At 44.7% G+C, this 16,971-nt stretch overlaps 1 protein-coding gene across 1 annotated transcript; it reads right to left on the bottom strand.

The window, feature by feature from the left end:
- Positions 1–7,475: 7,475 nt before the first annotated feature.
- Positions 7,476–16,971, bottom strand: pck1 (phosphoenolpyruvate carboxykinase 1 (soluble)). The gene is made up of 10 exons (XM_064305499.1): positions 16,647–16,971; positions 14,840–15,119; positions 13,927–14,111; positions 13,200–13,403; positions 12,022–12,209; positions 10,924–11,086; positions 10,216–10,440; positions 9,711–9,842; positions 9,518–9,613; positions 7,476–8,939 (listed from the first exon to the last, which is right to left on the bottom strand). The coding sequence occupies exons 2-10, from the start codon at positions 15,061–15,063 to the stop codon at positions 8,482–8,484; spliced, it is 1,875 nt and encodes a 624-aa protein (XP_064161569.1). The 5' UTR covers positions 15,064–15,119; positions 16,647–16,971; the 3' UTR covers positions 7,476–8,481.

A 16,971-nucleotide genomic window follows, 5' to 3' on the forward strand; every position in this document is an offset into this window, starting at 1 on the left:
GGTCCTCTTTGATAAGTGCCTGGCTTTGATGTAAGGGCATGCTTGTTGTTTTCTTGCCATTGAGTAACTATGAGGTGCGTAGTCTGCCACTATCTCTTTCTCCATAGGCAAATATTACATAGAATCTAGCCTAGGTTGCATAATGTTACACGCTTAAGACGGGAACAACATGTTGATGGGAATGAAATGTAGTCCCTGAAATGCTGAAATTCTATTTTTGTTGGATGGATTCCAGCAAGTTTAAAACCAGATCAGGAGCCTGAGGCCATGTAGAGCTTCTCAGCAATCTATTCTGAGATTTACCTCCATAGAATGATCTTCTCTCCTGATAGTCAACAGAGACGCTGTTATATACCACCCCATACCGAAAATAAATATATGTAAAATATTTTTTTAACATATGTTTTAACAATATATGTAAATATTAAAAATTGGCACATTAAATATATTTTGTTTAAATATATTTCCATATATGTTTTCTGACTATCATAATGATCGTGAAGACAACCTGTGTAGAATTTCTTTTTAAACCATGTTGTATATCGATCATAAAAAATATTTCATGTCAAGGTTTGAGATTTTGTCCCAGGAACCCCCATATGAGAACATTTTAATTAGATATGATTATAACTGTATGCAGGTGGGTAGTGAAACCTATGATTAGAATGGATTCTTAATAGTCTACAATTGTGATAAATTAGTGAAACTTAACTATTCCTCATTTGCAGGTGATCTAACTTCCACAAGGATGTCTGGGGTTTCCTTGACCCACAGAATCAAATAGACAATAGCTATTCAAGTACTTGGCCTAAACATGCCACATACATTCATTTTAATGTACATTTCATAGCTAGGAGTGTAGGCTAATTGTATACCTTTGCATATTTTTATCCATATATTTCTTAACCAAAATGTACTGTGACATACATGTATGCATATATTCTTGTCCATATATTTCTAACCAAATGTACTGTGACATATATTTATGCATATATTCTTGTCCATATATTTCTAAGCAAAATATACTGTGATATTTTAAGCATATATTCAAATATATGTTCTGTATATTCTGAATATAAGAAATATATTTGAACAGGAATGAACATATACTGACATACAGTGCACATATATTATGGATATATGGAAATATATGCCAATATTTTTCTTTTTGGTATGGCACACAGTGTATTTCTGCTCTAATCAGACACTGTTATATACCACACACTGTGTTATTTCAGCTCTAACAAAGACATGTACCACACTCTGTGTTATTTCAGCTCTAACACAGACACTGTTATATGCCACACACTGTGTTATTTCAGCTCTAACAGACACTGTTATATACCACACACTGTTATTTCAGCTCTATCACAGACACCGTTATATACCACACATTGTTATTTCCTCTAACACAGACACTGTTTTATACCTTATCTGTAGTAGTTCAGCTCTAAGACAGACACTGTTATATACCTCATACTTTGTTATTTCATCTCTAACACAGACACTGTTTTATACCACACACTGTTGTCACTTTTCAGATTGATACTTTACTAAATGTGATTCTCACCCTGCTGAAAAATACAGCTAAGACCAGCTGGGATTCAAAGCGGGTTTAAACTGTGTTTTAAACACTTCTAGCTGGTGTGCAGCTGGCCAACGCTGGTGAAAGCTGGTTAAAGCTGGTTAAGCTGGTTAAAGCTGGTTAAAGCTGGTTAAGCTGGTTAAAGCTGGGTAAGCTGGTAGCCAAACTGATGGACTAGCTGAATATAATAATCCACCCAGCTACTTGTCCATGCTGTGGTGTCCTCCTGTCTTAAATACTGCAACTCCCTCCTTGCAAGCCTGCCAGCTTGTGCCATACAGCCACTACGGATGATTCAAAATGCTGCTGTACGACTTGTCTTCAACCTTCCCAAGTCCTCTTACGTCACTCCTCTGCTGAGGTCACTCCACTGGCTACCGGTCGCTGCCAGGATCAGGTTCAAAGTCCTGACCCTCGCCTGCACTGCAGCCAACAGGATAGCCCCGCGAACTTACAGGACGTGATAATTGCTGGATGGAGATTCATGTAACATGAAAGTGCTACATGAACAAAGTGGAAGGATATAAGTGATAACAGTGATCCTAGATTGGGACTGCCCTTCAGAGTGGTAATAGTTAGTCCAGGTATAGTCTGAAGAGATGCGTCTTCAGACCATGGCCGAAGGTGGGCAGTGAGGGAGTGGTTCGTAGAGGAACAGGGAGTTTGTTTCACCCCTGGGTAGCTAGGGTGTAGAAGCTATGTGGTCGGGATGATCGAGAACCATTCACTCAGATGGCAGGGTGTGCAAGTCATCTTGTTGCAGCAGAGCGGAGTGGTCGATCTGGCTTGTAGGATTAAATCATGTCCTGTAGGTAGGCAGGAGCTGTCCTGTTGGCAGCAGTGTGGGCGACGATCAGGACTTTGAACCTGATCCTGGCAGCAACCGGTAGCCAGTGGAGTGACCTCAGCAGAGGAGTGACGTAGGAGAACTTTGGAAGGTTGAAGACAAGCACTTATTGTACCTTGTATCATTACCTTGATATTGTAGCTTGTCCTGCCTCTTAGTTTGACCTCTAGTATTTGTTAGTTCAGAGTAATGTTCACTATGTGAACTGGACTTAATGTGTTCACAGCTATGAATAACTGTACAAAATGAGTATTGTACCTTATCGGACCTGTTTTGTAGTTGCTCTAATGACTTTTGGTATGCACTTATTGTACGTCCCTTTGGATAAAAGCATCTACCAAACAAATGTAATGTAATGAATATAGGATGCTAAACAGGTGGCCAGCTGGTCAACCATCTAAAACCAGCTAGAAGTGTCAAAAACACATCTGAAACCAGCTTGACCAATTTTGGCTGATTTAAGCTGGACTTATCAGCAGGGCACTGTTAGCATGTAACTGTACTCATGTACATGATTTAAAATAATAACATACAGTTGGACTGGGATCCAGAAATACACCTGTGTGCAAATGAGGAATTTACAGTTTACTCAGCAAGCCAGAAGCAACAGTGACAGGAAAAGCTTGTTGGAGGATATGATGTGAGGGACCTTGGGAGGAACCAGACTCAGTAGGGGGGCCCATCCTCCTCTGGCCAGCTCAGGGTGGGGTTCACAAATACAAAATCAGTTTGTTTCAGACAGGTGTGAGCAATTGTTCAAGGACAATAGTTCAAATTGCCTTCACATTTTTTGGATTGGTATTCTTTATTTTTGAATCGGTTTCCCTATGCTGTGAACTTTCAACCAAGATATAAGAGGACAGTCAATATCAAATCAAGGTAGAACATTTTACTGGTCTGTCAGGTGACAGGAAGTGATATTCTACTGTAAACACCATCTGTGCAGTGCTTTAAAAAAACAACACCCAGCCAGGGTAAATCACAAGATGCTTCCCAGATTCTGTGGTCCTCCTGGACTGGGGTTACACCTGAAGACACTGTGGCCCTCCAAGACTGGAATTAAACCTGCAGATGCTGTGGCCCTCTGAGACTGGAGTTAAATCCACAGGCACTGTGGCCCTCCTGGACTGGAGTTAAACCTGCAGACCCTGCGGCCTTCCAGAACTGGAGTTAAACCTGTAGGCACTGTGGCCCTCCTGGACTGGAGTTAAACCTGTAGATGCTCTGGCCCTCCAGAACTGGAGTTAAACCTGTAGATGCTGTGGCCCTCTAAGACTGGAGTTAAACCTGTAGGCACTGTGGCCCTCCTGGATTGGAGTTAAACCTATAGGCACTGTGGCCCTCCTCGACTGGAGTTAAATCTATAGGCACTGCGGCCCTATGGGACTGGGGTTTTCAGTTCCTTTCCCGACACAAGAATAACCAGTAATACCAGAATGGTGCCATATTTGTTATTATAATCAAGTGCAAATAAAAACAATGAAAGCATGAGGAAAATAACCAGATGTTCTTACGTCTTTGGCGCATGCTTACTCTGTTCTCGTCCTATCCCAATATCCCACACGCTGCGTACAGGTCCAGCTCTAGTGATGACATCAAACGCCACGTAAGGAAAAGTGAAGTGTTTTCCTAAGCGCAGAAGAGGACAGCGATCAATGGTCGGAGGTCAGAGGTCGTGAGGACGGTGAACGCGTGTCCTGGCGCAGTTCGCTCTGGACGTGTTTCCATTGATTTTACCGAAGGCCTCCATTCAGGAGCTGACTGATTCAGACAGGACAGATAAAGCCGAGGAGGAAAGATAAGGTGCCATGGTTTCCAGGAAATGCCTTGCTCAGTCATTTCCGTTTTGCAGACAGGAGTTTCTGCATTGCTGAGCTATCGCCCTGGGCCACTGTGATTTCCCAGTGCGCTGTGCAGTATAGGCATCAGGACTCTCTTCCTCATTCCAGGCTGTTACCATGGCTGCAAACAGGTGCTGTTGTCACGGCAGCAATGAGGCAGCCAAACCAGAGTCATTTCAGTCATAAACAAGAGGCTTAAAATAACCTGTTTAATTAAAGTGCAGGACCTACTTAACTTTAGATGTTCTTAAATACAAGTGTAATACTGTGACTACAGAGGTAGGTACAATGTAGTGAGAACATACATGCAAGTGTACCATAGTCTTGCATTTTCGTTTGTAAATTCTGTTTGTTTGCTAGTCTATGCCATGACTGAGGGGTAAAAGGATAATGACGTGTTCTGTATGATTTGGGCTGGTGAATTTGACGTGGTGATTGAGTAGAAACACAATTAACCACTTTTCTTATTTTTGGGGTATTTTAACTTTGTGATCACAGTGAAATCGAGAGTTGAACTGTTTCACTCAGAAGCGCTATACCACGTACAAACGTGTGCGTACAAATCGCCCAGCTTTGTAGTTCCTATAAATGTGGAGGTGAGTGAGCCCCTTCAAGTAGGAGCAAATATTAAAAGCAAGATTGGAGAGCAGTGGTTCCCGACCCTGTTCTTGGAGATCTGCCGTCCTGTAGGTTTTCATTTCAACTCTAATTAGGCACACCAAATTCTACTAATTAGCAGCTCCACGAGATCTCTAGCTGTCGAATTAGGTTGCTTTGTTCGGGTTGGAGTGAAAAACTAAGGGCCAGTAGATCTCCAGGGACAGGATTGGGAACCATAGCTGTAGGGCAGTGGTTCTCAACTCGGGCCAGAAAGGGCTGGTGTGGGTGCAGGCTTTTGTTCCAACCAAGCAGTTACACACCTGATTCTACTAATCAAGGTCCTTAGTAAAGACTCCAAAGGTTGATTCGTAGAATCAGGTGTGTAACTGCTTGGTTGGAACAAAAGCCTGCACCCACACCGGCCCTTTCTGGCCCGAGTTGAGAACCACTGCTGTAGGGTATGGCCTACATTTAATTGAAATACAACAAATAAATGATTTCTTTTTTCAGTTGAAGAGCTTGACATTCAGTTTGTTTTGCTTATTGGAAGAGTAGATGACTCTGCAGAACCTATAGCTGGAGCATTTGCTTACTTCATGGTGATCAGAAAAATTCTTCCTCATAGTTTCTGTGTTGGTGTCTGATGTCAACAACTACAAAAGTATTATGAAGGAAGTAACTTGGCGAGATGGCCAAAAGTATGTGAACACCTGACATATAAAATTATGGGCATTAATTTGGAGTTGGTCCACCCATTGCTGCTATAACAATCTCCATTCTTCCAGGAAGGCTTTATACTAGGTGTTGGAACATTGCTGCAGGGATTTGCTTCCATTCAGCCAGAAGAGCATTAGCTGGCTCGCAGTTGGTTTTCCAATTGATCCCAAAGGTGTTGGATGGGGTTGAAGTCTGGGCTCTGTGTAGGCCAATTAAATTCTTCCACACCAATCTCAACAAAACCATTTTTATATGGACCTCGCTGTGTGCCCGGGGGCATTGTCATGCTGAAACAGGAAACGGCCTTCCCCAAACTGTTGACACAAAGTTGGAAGCACAGAATGGTCTAGAATGTCATTGCATTAAGATTTACCTTCACTGTAAGGGGCCTAACCCAAACCATGAAAAACAGCCCCAGACCAAGGGGTGCCCAGATAGTTTTGGTAATATTGTGTATGTGACTTTGTTTTGTTTTGTGACAAAGTTTGCATGACATTGTAAAATGGTAAGATTACAAAACACAGGGCCAAGTTACTTGAAAGAATTGAGTAAATATTGGGTAGCATTGCTTTGGAATACATCTTATTTAATTTTGGTGAGGTAAGATAGCCTATATTGTTTGTAGTACCTTAACTTGGCGTCATTTTGATATCAATACTTTTAATGGCAGGCCTGGACTGGTCTTGTATGTGTGAGTAACTTGGCATTTTTGTACGTTGAAAACGTGTTTTTTATGAGATATCATTTCTTTTTGCAAAGCGTTTTATTATGAGAGTGAGAAATGCGAAGTGACCCCATAAGAAACAGTTGTGGATTATGGCTATGCTTGTGTGAATTTGTACAGTCTGATGAGCGTGTACTGTTTAGCAGTTTCGGTTTGCTATATATGTAAAACAGTGGCTGTGACAAAGGGTGCGGTAGCGTAAGTGTAAACACAACAGAAACGCAGGTGAAATATGGCCAGTGTATGTACTCACGGATTTGACGGCCATCCAACCAGCCTTGATTGAGAAAAGAATCAGCAAGCCCGTAGAATTAGAGCTGCCTAGGTTGCAACTTGTGTACTCTGCTGTCCTGTTCCATTGTCTATTATTTCGTGGAGATGCACTTTTAGTGTTTGTAAGGTTTATAAGGCATTTTGATAGGCTTATCTGCAGGTGGGAATCCTGTTTGCTGTTTTGCTAAGCTAGAACCGGAAAACTTGATAGTGGAGATTAGGAGCAGACGCATATGTCCCAGCAGGCTTTGCATATGAGAAAATAACAGTGTGAGAGAAATTTGGATGAAATGATGAAATTGCGTAGTTGAAACAATATGTTTTTAGCAGAATGGGCATGTAGGTGAAGGTTGACATGACCACAGACTATAGTGCGGAGTAAATAAAGTGACCGTGAGCAAGCTTATTTTCCTTATGGAATGGTATATCTCATAAAAAACACGTTTTCAACGTACAAAAATGCCAAGTTACTCACACATATCAATACTTTTAATGGCAGGCCTGGACTGGTCTTGTATGTGTGAGTAACTTGGCATTTTTGTAACGTGTTTTTTATGAGATTAAGATTTACCTTCACCGGAACTAAGGGGCCTAACCCAAACCATGAAAAACAGCTCCAGACCAAGGGGTGCCCAGATAGTTTTGGTAATATTGTGTATGTGACTAAGTCTGTAAGGCAGCCATATGTGAGCCCCCAGTGCTCCTAGACCTGAAATATGTTTGCTGCTCCTGCAATCTAAACATGTTTGCTGTGTACTTGTTTTTAAATGTGTGCAGCCATTCTTCAGTGTCAACGTCCCACTCGCTACTCGTCTCTCCGGTTTGAAAGGTCACTGCTTAGTACCACTTGTGAAATATCTCAGAAATAAGAGCCAACGTCTTCACGAATATGTTCAAAAATAATATTTATTAATGCCCTCTAGCCATCTTAATCTTATTTTGGATAGAGAACAGATTAAAACAATAAAATAAAACCAGACAGTCAATGGTATACAAAAATAAATTAAAACTTCATTTTAAATAAAATACAACAGCAAGATGAGGTCCCGCACACTGAGGTGTGAGGAAGTTGTACCGACAGCGAGTTACTGTCTGTGCATGTCCCTGTGCTTTATGGACCTGCTCAGATGGTGAAACACACATTCAGTACATCAGACTTCCTTTCTCACTATTATAACCCTTTGAAGAGCAGGTTTTTTGGAATGTTTTCTTTTCAGAATTCTAAGTCAGTGTTCTAGAACTCTGTTGCTTTCAGTTACCAGCAGTGACTGTTACATCAGCATTAGAATGTTCAGTTGAGAACATTCCAATCACATATTTGTGATCTTACACCTTAAAGGGTTAATGCACAGCACTGTCCCTGGACACAGTACTTCTCACTACTCTTCTATCATTACATTCCAATTCCATTTTAACAGATTGCTAAATTACCAGGTTGTGGCATTTTATTTCCTAAAATCAAAAGTATTCATATTTTTACTCATTTACTCAACATATTATTTCTATTTCCTAACCTGCCTCAGTTACCAATCTTTCAGCTTGAATAAAAACAATACTTATAGTAAGTTTATAATTGCAATTTAGTGCTTTTTTGACACTTGGGTTGAACTGTATCGCATATAGTCTCCATTACACTGTCATTAGCATGACATACCACCTGTTATAACCAGAAAGGAATATATTAGGAAAAATAAATATATTATGACACCTGTCACAAGCTGTACTACTGTCGCAGCTGGTTATGACAGGCATTATGTCGTGCTTATGACAGGGTTATGCCATGCTTAATGCATATCGTAGTTATGCAGGCTGTATGGTGTGTCATAGAGTCGTAGGGCCGAAGTTTCTGGTCAGTTGGCTCTCTCTCTCTCTCTCTCTCTCTCTCTCTCTCTCCTCATAGCCGATCAACTCTCTGCTCCAGCAGGTCCAGCTGCCGCTCCACCTCGGCGGGCAGGTCGTCGTTCACCTGCGTCCGGAAGTAGGCCCGGATCTCCCGCACCTCCTGCTCCCAGAAGCCCTTGCGCAGGCTGAAGAGCTCCTCCTGGTCCACCGGCTCGTCCAGGCCGCTCAGGTCGAGCGCCCCCGGGGCCGGCAGGAGCCCCACGGCGGAGGGCTGGGCCCCGGCCTTGCCGTCCAGCCGGCGGAAGACCCACTCCAGCACGCGGATGTTCTCGCCGAAGCCCGGCCACAGGAACCCGCCGGACGGGCTCTTGCGGAACCAGTTGACGTGGAAGATCTTGGGCAGCCGGGCGCGGGGGCGCCGCGCCATGCTCAGCCAGTGGGACAGGTAGCGGCCGAAGTTGTAGCCGAAGAAGGGCCGCATGGCGAAGGGGTCGTGCATGATCACCTTGCCTAAAGGGGGGAGGGGCAGAGAGGGCCTGTATTTAACACGCTGCCTAAAAAAAGGGCACTCTCCTGTGTTAGACAAGGGGGCTACTGAATTCAGTACTGCATATCAGCTCATTTATGATATATTATATTATATATTATTTGAAATGTATTAGTTTAAATTATATTCCAGTTGAGTTACTTCTGTTGCATGTAGCAATGGTGTAAGCAGGGTATTAGCCCTCCAGGCTGTACTTCTGTATGAAAATAAATCACTTTAGCTGGCATCACACCACCGTATCCTGCTTTATATTCATGGAAACACACAGTGTGGCATGGCTTAGACCCACTGTGTTTCAGACAGCAGTCAGGCAGTTTGTGTGGTTTGTTCTGAAAGGCGTAGTTTGTGTGATATGCGGATTTTCCAGAAGGCATAGTTTGTGTGGTTTGTGGATCATCCCGGAAAGTGTAGTTTGTGTGGTTTGTGGAGCATTCCAGAAGGCATATTTTGTGTGGTTTGTGAATTGTTCTGAAACGCGTAGTTTGTATGGTTGGCGGATCATTCTGGAAAGCTTAGTTTGTGTGGTTTGTGGATCTTTCACCTTTGTGTTCAGCTGCAGCTGTGGCCTCCGACCTCATGGCGGCACCGATGAACACTCCGTGCTGCCAGTCGAAGGCCTCATACACCAGGGGCACACCTGCCGCGGGGGAGGGGAGGGGAAGGGAGCGTCAGGAAACCGCTTCGCGTGAGCGTGAGCATGAACACGGAACAGCAGACTGCTCGAGCGCGCTCACCTTGGGGCCTACGCCCTCCGAAAATGATGGCCTCCACGGGGACCCCCTCCGGGGACTCCCACTGAGGGTCGATGATGGGACACTGGCGGGCTGGGCAGCAGAAGCGGGAGTTTGGGTGTGCACAGGGCTCAGCTGTGAGAAGGGTGGAGACAGGGACATTCAAACATTATTATTATTATTATTATTATTATTTTTATTTTTATTGTGCAAACTGTGCAGTTTTTTACTGCTTTGTGAAGTTTTTTTACTGCTTTGTTCTGGTGGCAGTATTTTTAATGCAAGTATGTTAAATTTGTATTTGCATGTATGTATTTCATATGTGATCAGGTTGGTTCACCTGCAAAGCAGCCTACTGTGCCCCCACCATTTTGACTGTAGCTTAAAGATAGATTTATTTTTATGGATGTACTTATTTCTTATTATGTAAAAAGGAGCTGTGTATGTTTCTTGTCCCTCATGGTAGGTGGGTAGGGTGGGGGCGGGGCGAGTCAGGGGGGACCCATACCTTCCTCAGGTGTCCAGGGTTTGTTCTTCCAGGAAGTCACGGCCACCCCTTCCGGAAGTTTCTGGTCCATCCCCTCCCAGTACACGCCCCCGTCGCTGGTTTCAGCCACGTTGGTGAAGAGGGTGTCCTTGCAGATGGTTGCCATGGCGTTGGGGTTGGTCTTGGCAGAGGTGCCGGGGGCCACGCCGAAGAAGCCGTTCTCTGGGTTGATGGCCCTCAGATTGCCTGTAGAGACAGGACAACACACCTGAGTTCGGGGGACAGTATTACATCACGCGTGTGTTCGGCAGACAGCCTCATCCAGAGCAACTTACTCAGCAAACATTTTTACGCACTGTCCATTCATACAGCTGGGTATTTACTTTAGCTGTTCAAAGTACCTTCGCTCATGAGTTCAACAGCAGCGTCTCACCTGAGAACTGAACCTAAAACACTGAGTTATAAACCCAGGATGGAATTAAATCAACATCTGTCCTTAACTTTGACCAACAATTAAAAGCAAGGATTGTTTTTTCTTCACATATTTTGTGAAGAAAAGCATGAAGCATAAAGTTTGCTTTTATGTTAAAGTTAAGAGCAAATGTTGGTTAAATACAGACCCTGGTTCTTTAAACCTTACACTGCAGAACCACAGCGGAGTAGCAGCGTTAGCGGTCTGTGAAGTTCCTGCCAATCGATGGGCCCAAAATATTCATGGGGAGCGCTCACCTTCCTCGTCGAACTTCATCCAAGCGATGTCGTCCCCGACGCACTCCACTTTCCAGCCGGGGAGGGTGGGGCACAGCATGGCCAGGTTGGTCTTCCCGCAGGCGCTGGGGAAGGCTGCCGCAAAGTACTTCTTCTGTCCCTCGGGGCTGGTGATGCCTAAGATCTGAGCCGCCGCCAGACAACATGGTCAGCCGCGGCCCTCAACACCAACACCATCATCTCTTATGTGTGCAACAGCCAATCACGTTCCGCAAGTTCATCACTAATGGAGTGCCTTATCTAAACCGACAGTCAGACCTCTCCAACACTGCTCTTTGCATGCTAGTCTTGCTGCTGCTCACAGATCTGCGCTCACCCTCCACCACCCCAGCTTCCACCTGTTGTTTGGATCTGCTTCTCCTTGCGGGGGGGGGGGAGTTTTGATGTTTTTCCTGCTTAGTAGGGGATGTGTATTGTGCTCCCTGTTCGATAGGGTAGTGCACACTGGTGTGCATGCAGAGACGTACCTAAAGCAGATCCATTCAGTGCCAAACCGAAATAATTACATTGGATATTCATTAATGTATTTCATCTGAATACTAGTGGTCCTGACTGAAATATTACTAAAGCCACAAAGATTTATATGAGGTATATCCTGTATGAGGAAATCTGTGCCTGTTGACAGTGGATAAAGTGTCAAATTCAACAACTAGAGTGTAACGAGGGCTCTATGGAATAGACTTGGCTTTATGCAAGACCTGGTGAGAATATATGTCAGTTAGAGTGGTCAGTGATCTTATTGGCCACTTTAACAACATTATTCAGTGTTTCTTCTATTCATCCCTAAAATACCAAATCAGGCCTCCAAGGAAAATGCCAAGATAGATTCAATAAATGGTCTACAAAATGTCATCATTCCATTTACATTAAAAATGTGAGGCTTCCTCAAGAAGTCTTTGTTGCCCCTTCCTACGAATATAATCTGCGTTCACCTCAAGGTTACATTTGTGATCAATGACAGTCCCCAGGTACTTAAAACTACCCAGGAAATCAGTTCCGGAACCCTCCGCATGTGTCTGAGAGTGCTGATTGGACCTCCCCCCTCTCCCAGGCGCTCACCAGCATGTGCTCGGCCAGCCAGCCCTCCTCCTGGGCGATGCGGGAGGCGATGCGCAGCGCGAAGCACTTCTTCCCCAGGAGGGAGTTCCCGCCGTAGCCGCTGCCGAACGAGACGATCTGCCGGCGGTCGGGGATGTGGGCCACCAGCGTCATCTCCGGGTTACAGGGCCAGTTATTCACCAGCGGCTCTGAGGGGGGAGGGGGGGAAGGGAGGGACACACTCAGTTTGGGCAATGGCCTCAGATTTGACACAGTATGACGTCCGGTGTTAATTCGAGTTCGAGTTCAAGTTCAACTTTATTGTCGTGTGTATTAACGGGACGGAGTGTGGCACAGTGGGTAAGGAACTGCGCTTGTAACCGAAAGGTCGTAGGTTCGAATCCCGGGTAAGGACACTGCCGTTGTACCCTTGAGCAAGGTACTTAACCTGCATTGCTTCAGTATATATCCAGCTGTATAAATGGATACAATGTAAAATGCTATGTAAAAGTTGTGTAAGTCGCTCTGGATAAGAGCGTCTGCTAAATGCCTATAATGTAATGTAATGTAATTAAAAATACAATGAAATACTTGTGCTCCGGCTCTCTCTGCCTTGACACAAGGGACACACGATAACATTACATGCAACAGCAAAGTGCAATGTGCGGTGCATTATGGGAGCTGTTCAGCAACCTGACTGCCTGTGGAAAGAAACTGTTACTGAGACGGGTGGTGTGTGATTGGTTGCTCCGGTAACGTTTTAAAGATGGAAGGAGCAAGAACAGAACACGAGCGGGGTGACTGGTGTCCCCAGTGATGTTTTGGGCTTTCCTTCTGCAGCGAGTGGCGTAAATGTTATGAAGCTGCAGTAGTTCTGTGCCAATGATTTTTGCTGCTGTCTTTACAGTCCTTTGTAGCAGTCTGCAGTCCAACTCTAACTGTAATTCAACTCTAACAGAGTACATATGAGTCCAATAGGGACTGTGATCTACAGTTTTTAGATTGATAGGTGACTGCAGTTCCACCAAAATTCCCGGGCTTCAAAACCCTTTTCACCGAGCCCGTGGAGAGTCAATGGTTGACGTCACAGTGACTTTTTTTCCATATCGTTCTACAGTCTATGAGTTCTGTCCATTATGAGATAAATGAAACCCCCCCTCCCCTCGTTGGCATGCGGTGCCACCCGTCTCCTGACTCACTTTTGAGGGGCAGCGGGCAGCCGACGGAGTGGAGGCAGCGCACGAACTGGCCGTCGCCCAGCGCCTCCAGGACGGCCTTGCCCATGCGGGTCATCACCCGCATGCTGGCCACCACGTAGGGGGAGTCCGTCAGCTCCACGCCCACCTTGGAGAGCGGGGACCCCACCGGGCCCATGCTGTAGGGGATCACATACATGGTGCGACCTGCGGAGGGGGAGGGAAACACAGGAGCTGTGTGATTGGGCGAGCTGGGGTTGCCATGGCGAGTCCGTTGAGCTCTCATTTATTCCTGCCCTGCCCACTCTGCCACTCACGATAAGAATGTCTGCTGAAAGTCTACATGTATGTGTAACTGGATGTGACTGACAACATCTTTCCAGAACTTTCTGGACTGTTCTGGTCTGCCTCAATAGGCAGAGACCCTCCAGGTGTGCAAGTCCAGGCTTTACATAGTGTTGGATGCTCTCTAGTCTGTAGGTTAATGAGGAGCCTGGATGGGCTGAATGGCCTGTTCTCCTCATTTTGTATTCTTATGTTCTAGATGGGCTGATTGGCCTGTTCTCCTCATTTTGTATTCTTATGTTCTGTATGGACTAATTGGCCACTTTTCTTCATCCTGTATTCTTATGTTCTGGATAGTCTGATTGGCTTGTTCTCCTCATTATGTATTCTTATGTTCTGGATGGGCTGATTGGCTGGTTCTCTCTTAGTGTTTGGTGAGCTTTACCTTTCATGCAGCCAGGGAAGCGCTGGTTCATGGCCTTGTCGAACTCTTCTTGGGACATCCAGCGGCCGAGCTGGCTGGGACCCCCATCCTGGGGGGAGGGTATGGTGTCCCTCTGCTCCTGTGTCACAATCACCGTCTTACTCTCGACACGGGCCACATCCTGCGGGTCTGTGCGTGCCAACCAGCTGCCAAAAACAGAGGGGAACAGGACGTGAATGCTCCTGCTCAGCCATGGTACACCTGCATTACATACACCTGCAGTACAAGTACAATATACCTGCATTACATACATCTGCATTACAGGTATAATATTCCTGGATTACATACACCCGCATTACAGGTACAGTATACCTGCATTACATACACCTGGTGTACTGGATGCAGTGTAATTGTGGGGCGGGGTGTGGGTGATGTACTAGATACAGTGTGATTGTGGGACGGGGTGTGGGTGATGTACTGGATGAAGTGTGATTGTGGGACAGGGTGTGGGTGATGTACAGGATGAAGTGTGATTGAGGGACAGGGTGTGGGTGATGTACTGGATACAGTGTGATTGTGGGACGAGGTGTGGGTGATGTACTGGATACAGTGTGATTGTGGGACAGGGTGTGGGTGATGTACTGGATACAGTGTGATTGTGGGACGAGGTGTGGGTGATGTACTGGATGCAGTGTGATTGTGGGACGGGGTGTGGATGATGTACTGGATACAGTGTGATTGTGGGACAGGGTGTGGGTGATGTACTGGATACAGTGTGATTGTGGGACGGGGGTGTGGGCGATGTACTGGATGCACTGTGATTGTGGGATGGGGGTGTGGGCGATGTACTGGATACAGTGTGATTTTGGGGGGCGAGGTGTGGGTGATGTACTGGATGCACTGTGATTGTGGGATGGGGGTGTGGGCGATGTACCAGTTCTGGTATTTGGGCAGCCTCTTGATCATGCCCTGCTGTTCCAGCTGTGCCAGGATGGCGGCGCTCTCCTCCTCGGAGCCATCGCAGATGTGCAGCGCCTCGGGCTGGCACAGGGTGGCGCTGCTCTCGATGAACTCGCGCAGGGCCGGGCTGAGGGCGGCCAGGTCGCCCTGCAGCACGCGCACACCGGATTGGGACTGAGAGAGTAGCTGGGGGGGCATGGTTCTGGGCGGAGAGGCGGAGTTATAAGCTACAGCACGGCCAGGCTCAGAGCTTCCTGCGCAAGAGAGACGAAATGGGGAGGGAGTCAGTGGGAGGAGTCAGGGGCGAAGCCAGCCTGTCACACATATTACATCATATTACATTTATTTGACAGACGCTTTTATCCAAAGCGATGTACAGTAAGTGCACACCAAAGGTCATGTAAATATATGTGTGCGGCATGAAGAGAAATATGAGTCACACTGAGAACAACACAAAGGAAAAGCGAGTCCATTTTAAAGATACGTTTCAATGTCAACTCCATTTTAAAAATACATTTTTGTTTTTGTAAAGCAAATAACACACAATTTTACTTGTCAACATTCATTTAAACAATGTTTTTCATGAATGGTGGCTAAATGTAGCATCTATGTTTAGGTGCTCAGGCGCCACCCCCGCCCCCCCACGACACCCCCGCTAATTTCGCTTCTGGACGTGTCGAAATTCAAAACACGCTCCAGGCATCATTTCAAAATAAGTTTACCCAACAGACTAGAATGCAGCACATATCACACTTTTTGTTTTAAAAAATATGTTTGCTTCTGAAATTCATCATTTCAGCCTAGACAGAGCCACCATTGAGGGATGAAAACATTAACTAATGAAAACAGCTCAAATTAAAGAGGATATGTCTGGGAATTTTGTGTCCACGTGGTCGTTTCGGCTATTTATACATTATGTATATAATCTTACCCAAAGGATTAATTAGAATTTTTAAAAGCATTTAAACAAAATGTTTAATATCTTCCTTAGTGGATATATACAGTAGTCAAAATTGTAATTGTGGATTTGTGCTGAAGAATAAAAATTTAAAAAACTGTAGCTTGTGAGCGAAAATCAAACCTGAGATTTAATTATCACTTTACTAATGGAATAGCCTACCCACTAATTTAGTTTAGTGTACTAATTATATATGTAGTGAACACCATAACGTTCGGGACTAAGCATTTTTTTCTTGGCTTTTTACTCCACAATTTCTGACTGCCTCACTTTCTTCGTTGATGATGTAACTACACATCATAACTGGTTAAGTTCAACCAAATGCCTCCAAAATGCATGGCTCTTTATCCAACAGCAAGAGAATGGTCCCAAACACTGCTAAAGCAACAAAGGAGTTTTTCAAAGTTAAAAAATTTAAAATTCTTGACTGGCTAAGTCATTCATCTGATCTGAATTCAATTGAACATGCGTTTCATATGCTGAAGAGGAGACTGAAGGCAACTAGCCCCCGAAACAAGCGGCAGCTGAAGATGGCTGCAGTACAGGCCTGGCAGAGCATCACCAGAGAAGATACTCATCCATGTCTATGGATCACAGACTTCAAGCAGCCATTGCATGCAAAAGAAATGCAACAAAGTACGAAACATGACAGAGCCATGATCAAGAAAAAATGTCTGTGTCCCAAATGTAGCTCACTATATATATATATATATATATATATATATATATATATATATATATATATATATATATAATTTATCTACACACGCGCAAATTGTGTTTAAAACAACCTTTAAGCAGCGTTCAAATGTAAAAGAATTACCTTTTTTCTTTTGAAAATCAGCCTATCTGAATCTCATCAGCCGGTATGTGTCCCCTGAGGTATGTTGCTGATTATTATCTGAAGGATGGCTCCTGAGTGCACTGGCTTAACGAGTTCTCTTTTTTATAGTCTGGGAGAGTTTAGGGGAGGGACTACAGACAGCTCGAATGACAAGGCATTTAGATGAGCGTAATACCTCCATGCGTACTGAACAACTGTACATACACATTGGTGAATAATTAAACCCAAGAAACGCGCAGTCAGGTTAATCTGTAAACTCAGCATCTTGTTCCTTCCAGGGGAAAAATAAGTGATAGAACACCGA

The sequence above is a fragment of the Anguilla rostrata genome, chromosome 13 (genome assembly GCF_018555375.3).
Source record: "Anguilla rostrata isolate EN2019 chromosome 13, ASM1855537v3, whole genome shotgun sequence".
Classification (NCBI taxonomy): Eukaryota; Metazoa; Chordata; class Actinopteri; order Anguilliformes; family Anguillidae; genus Anguilla; species Anguilla rostrata.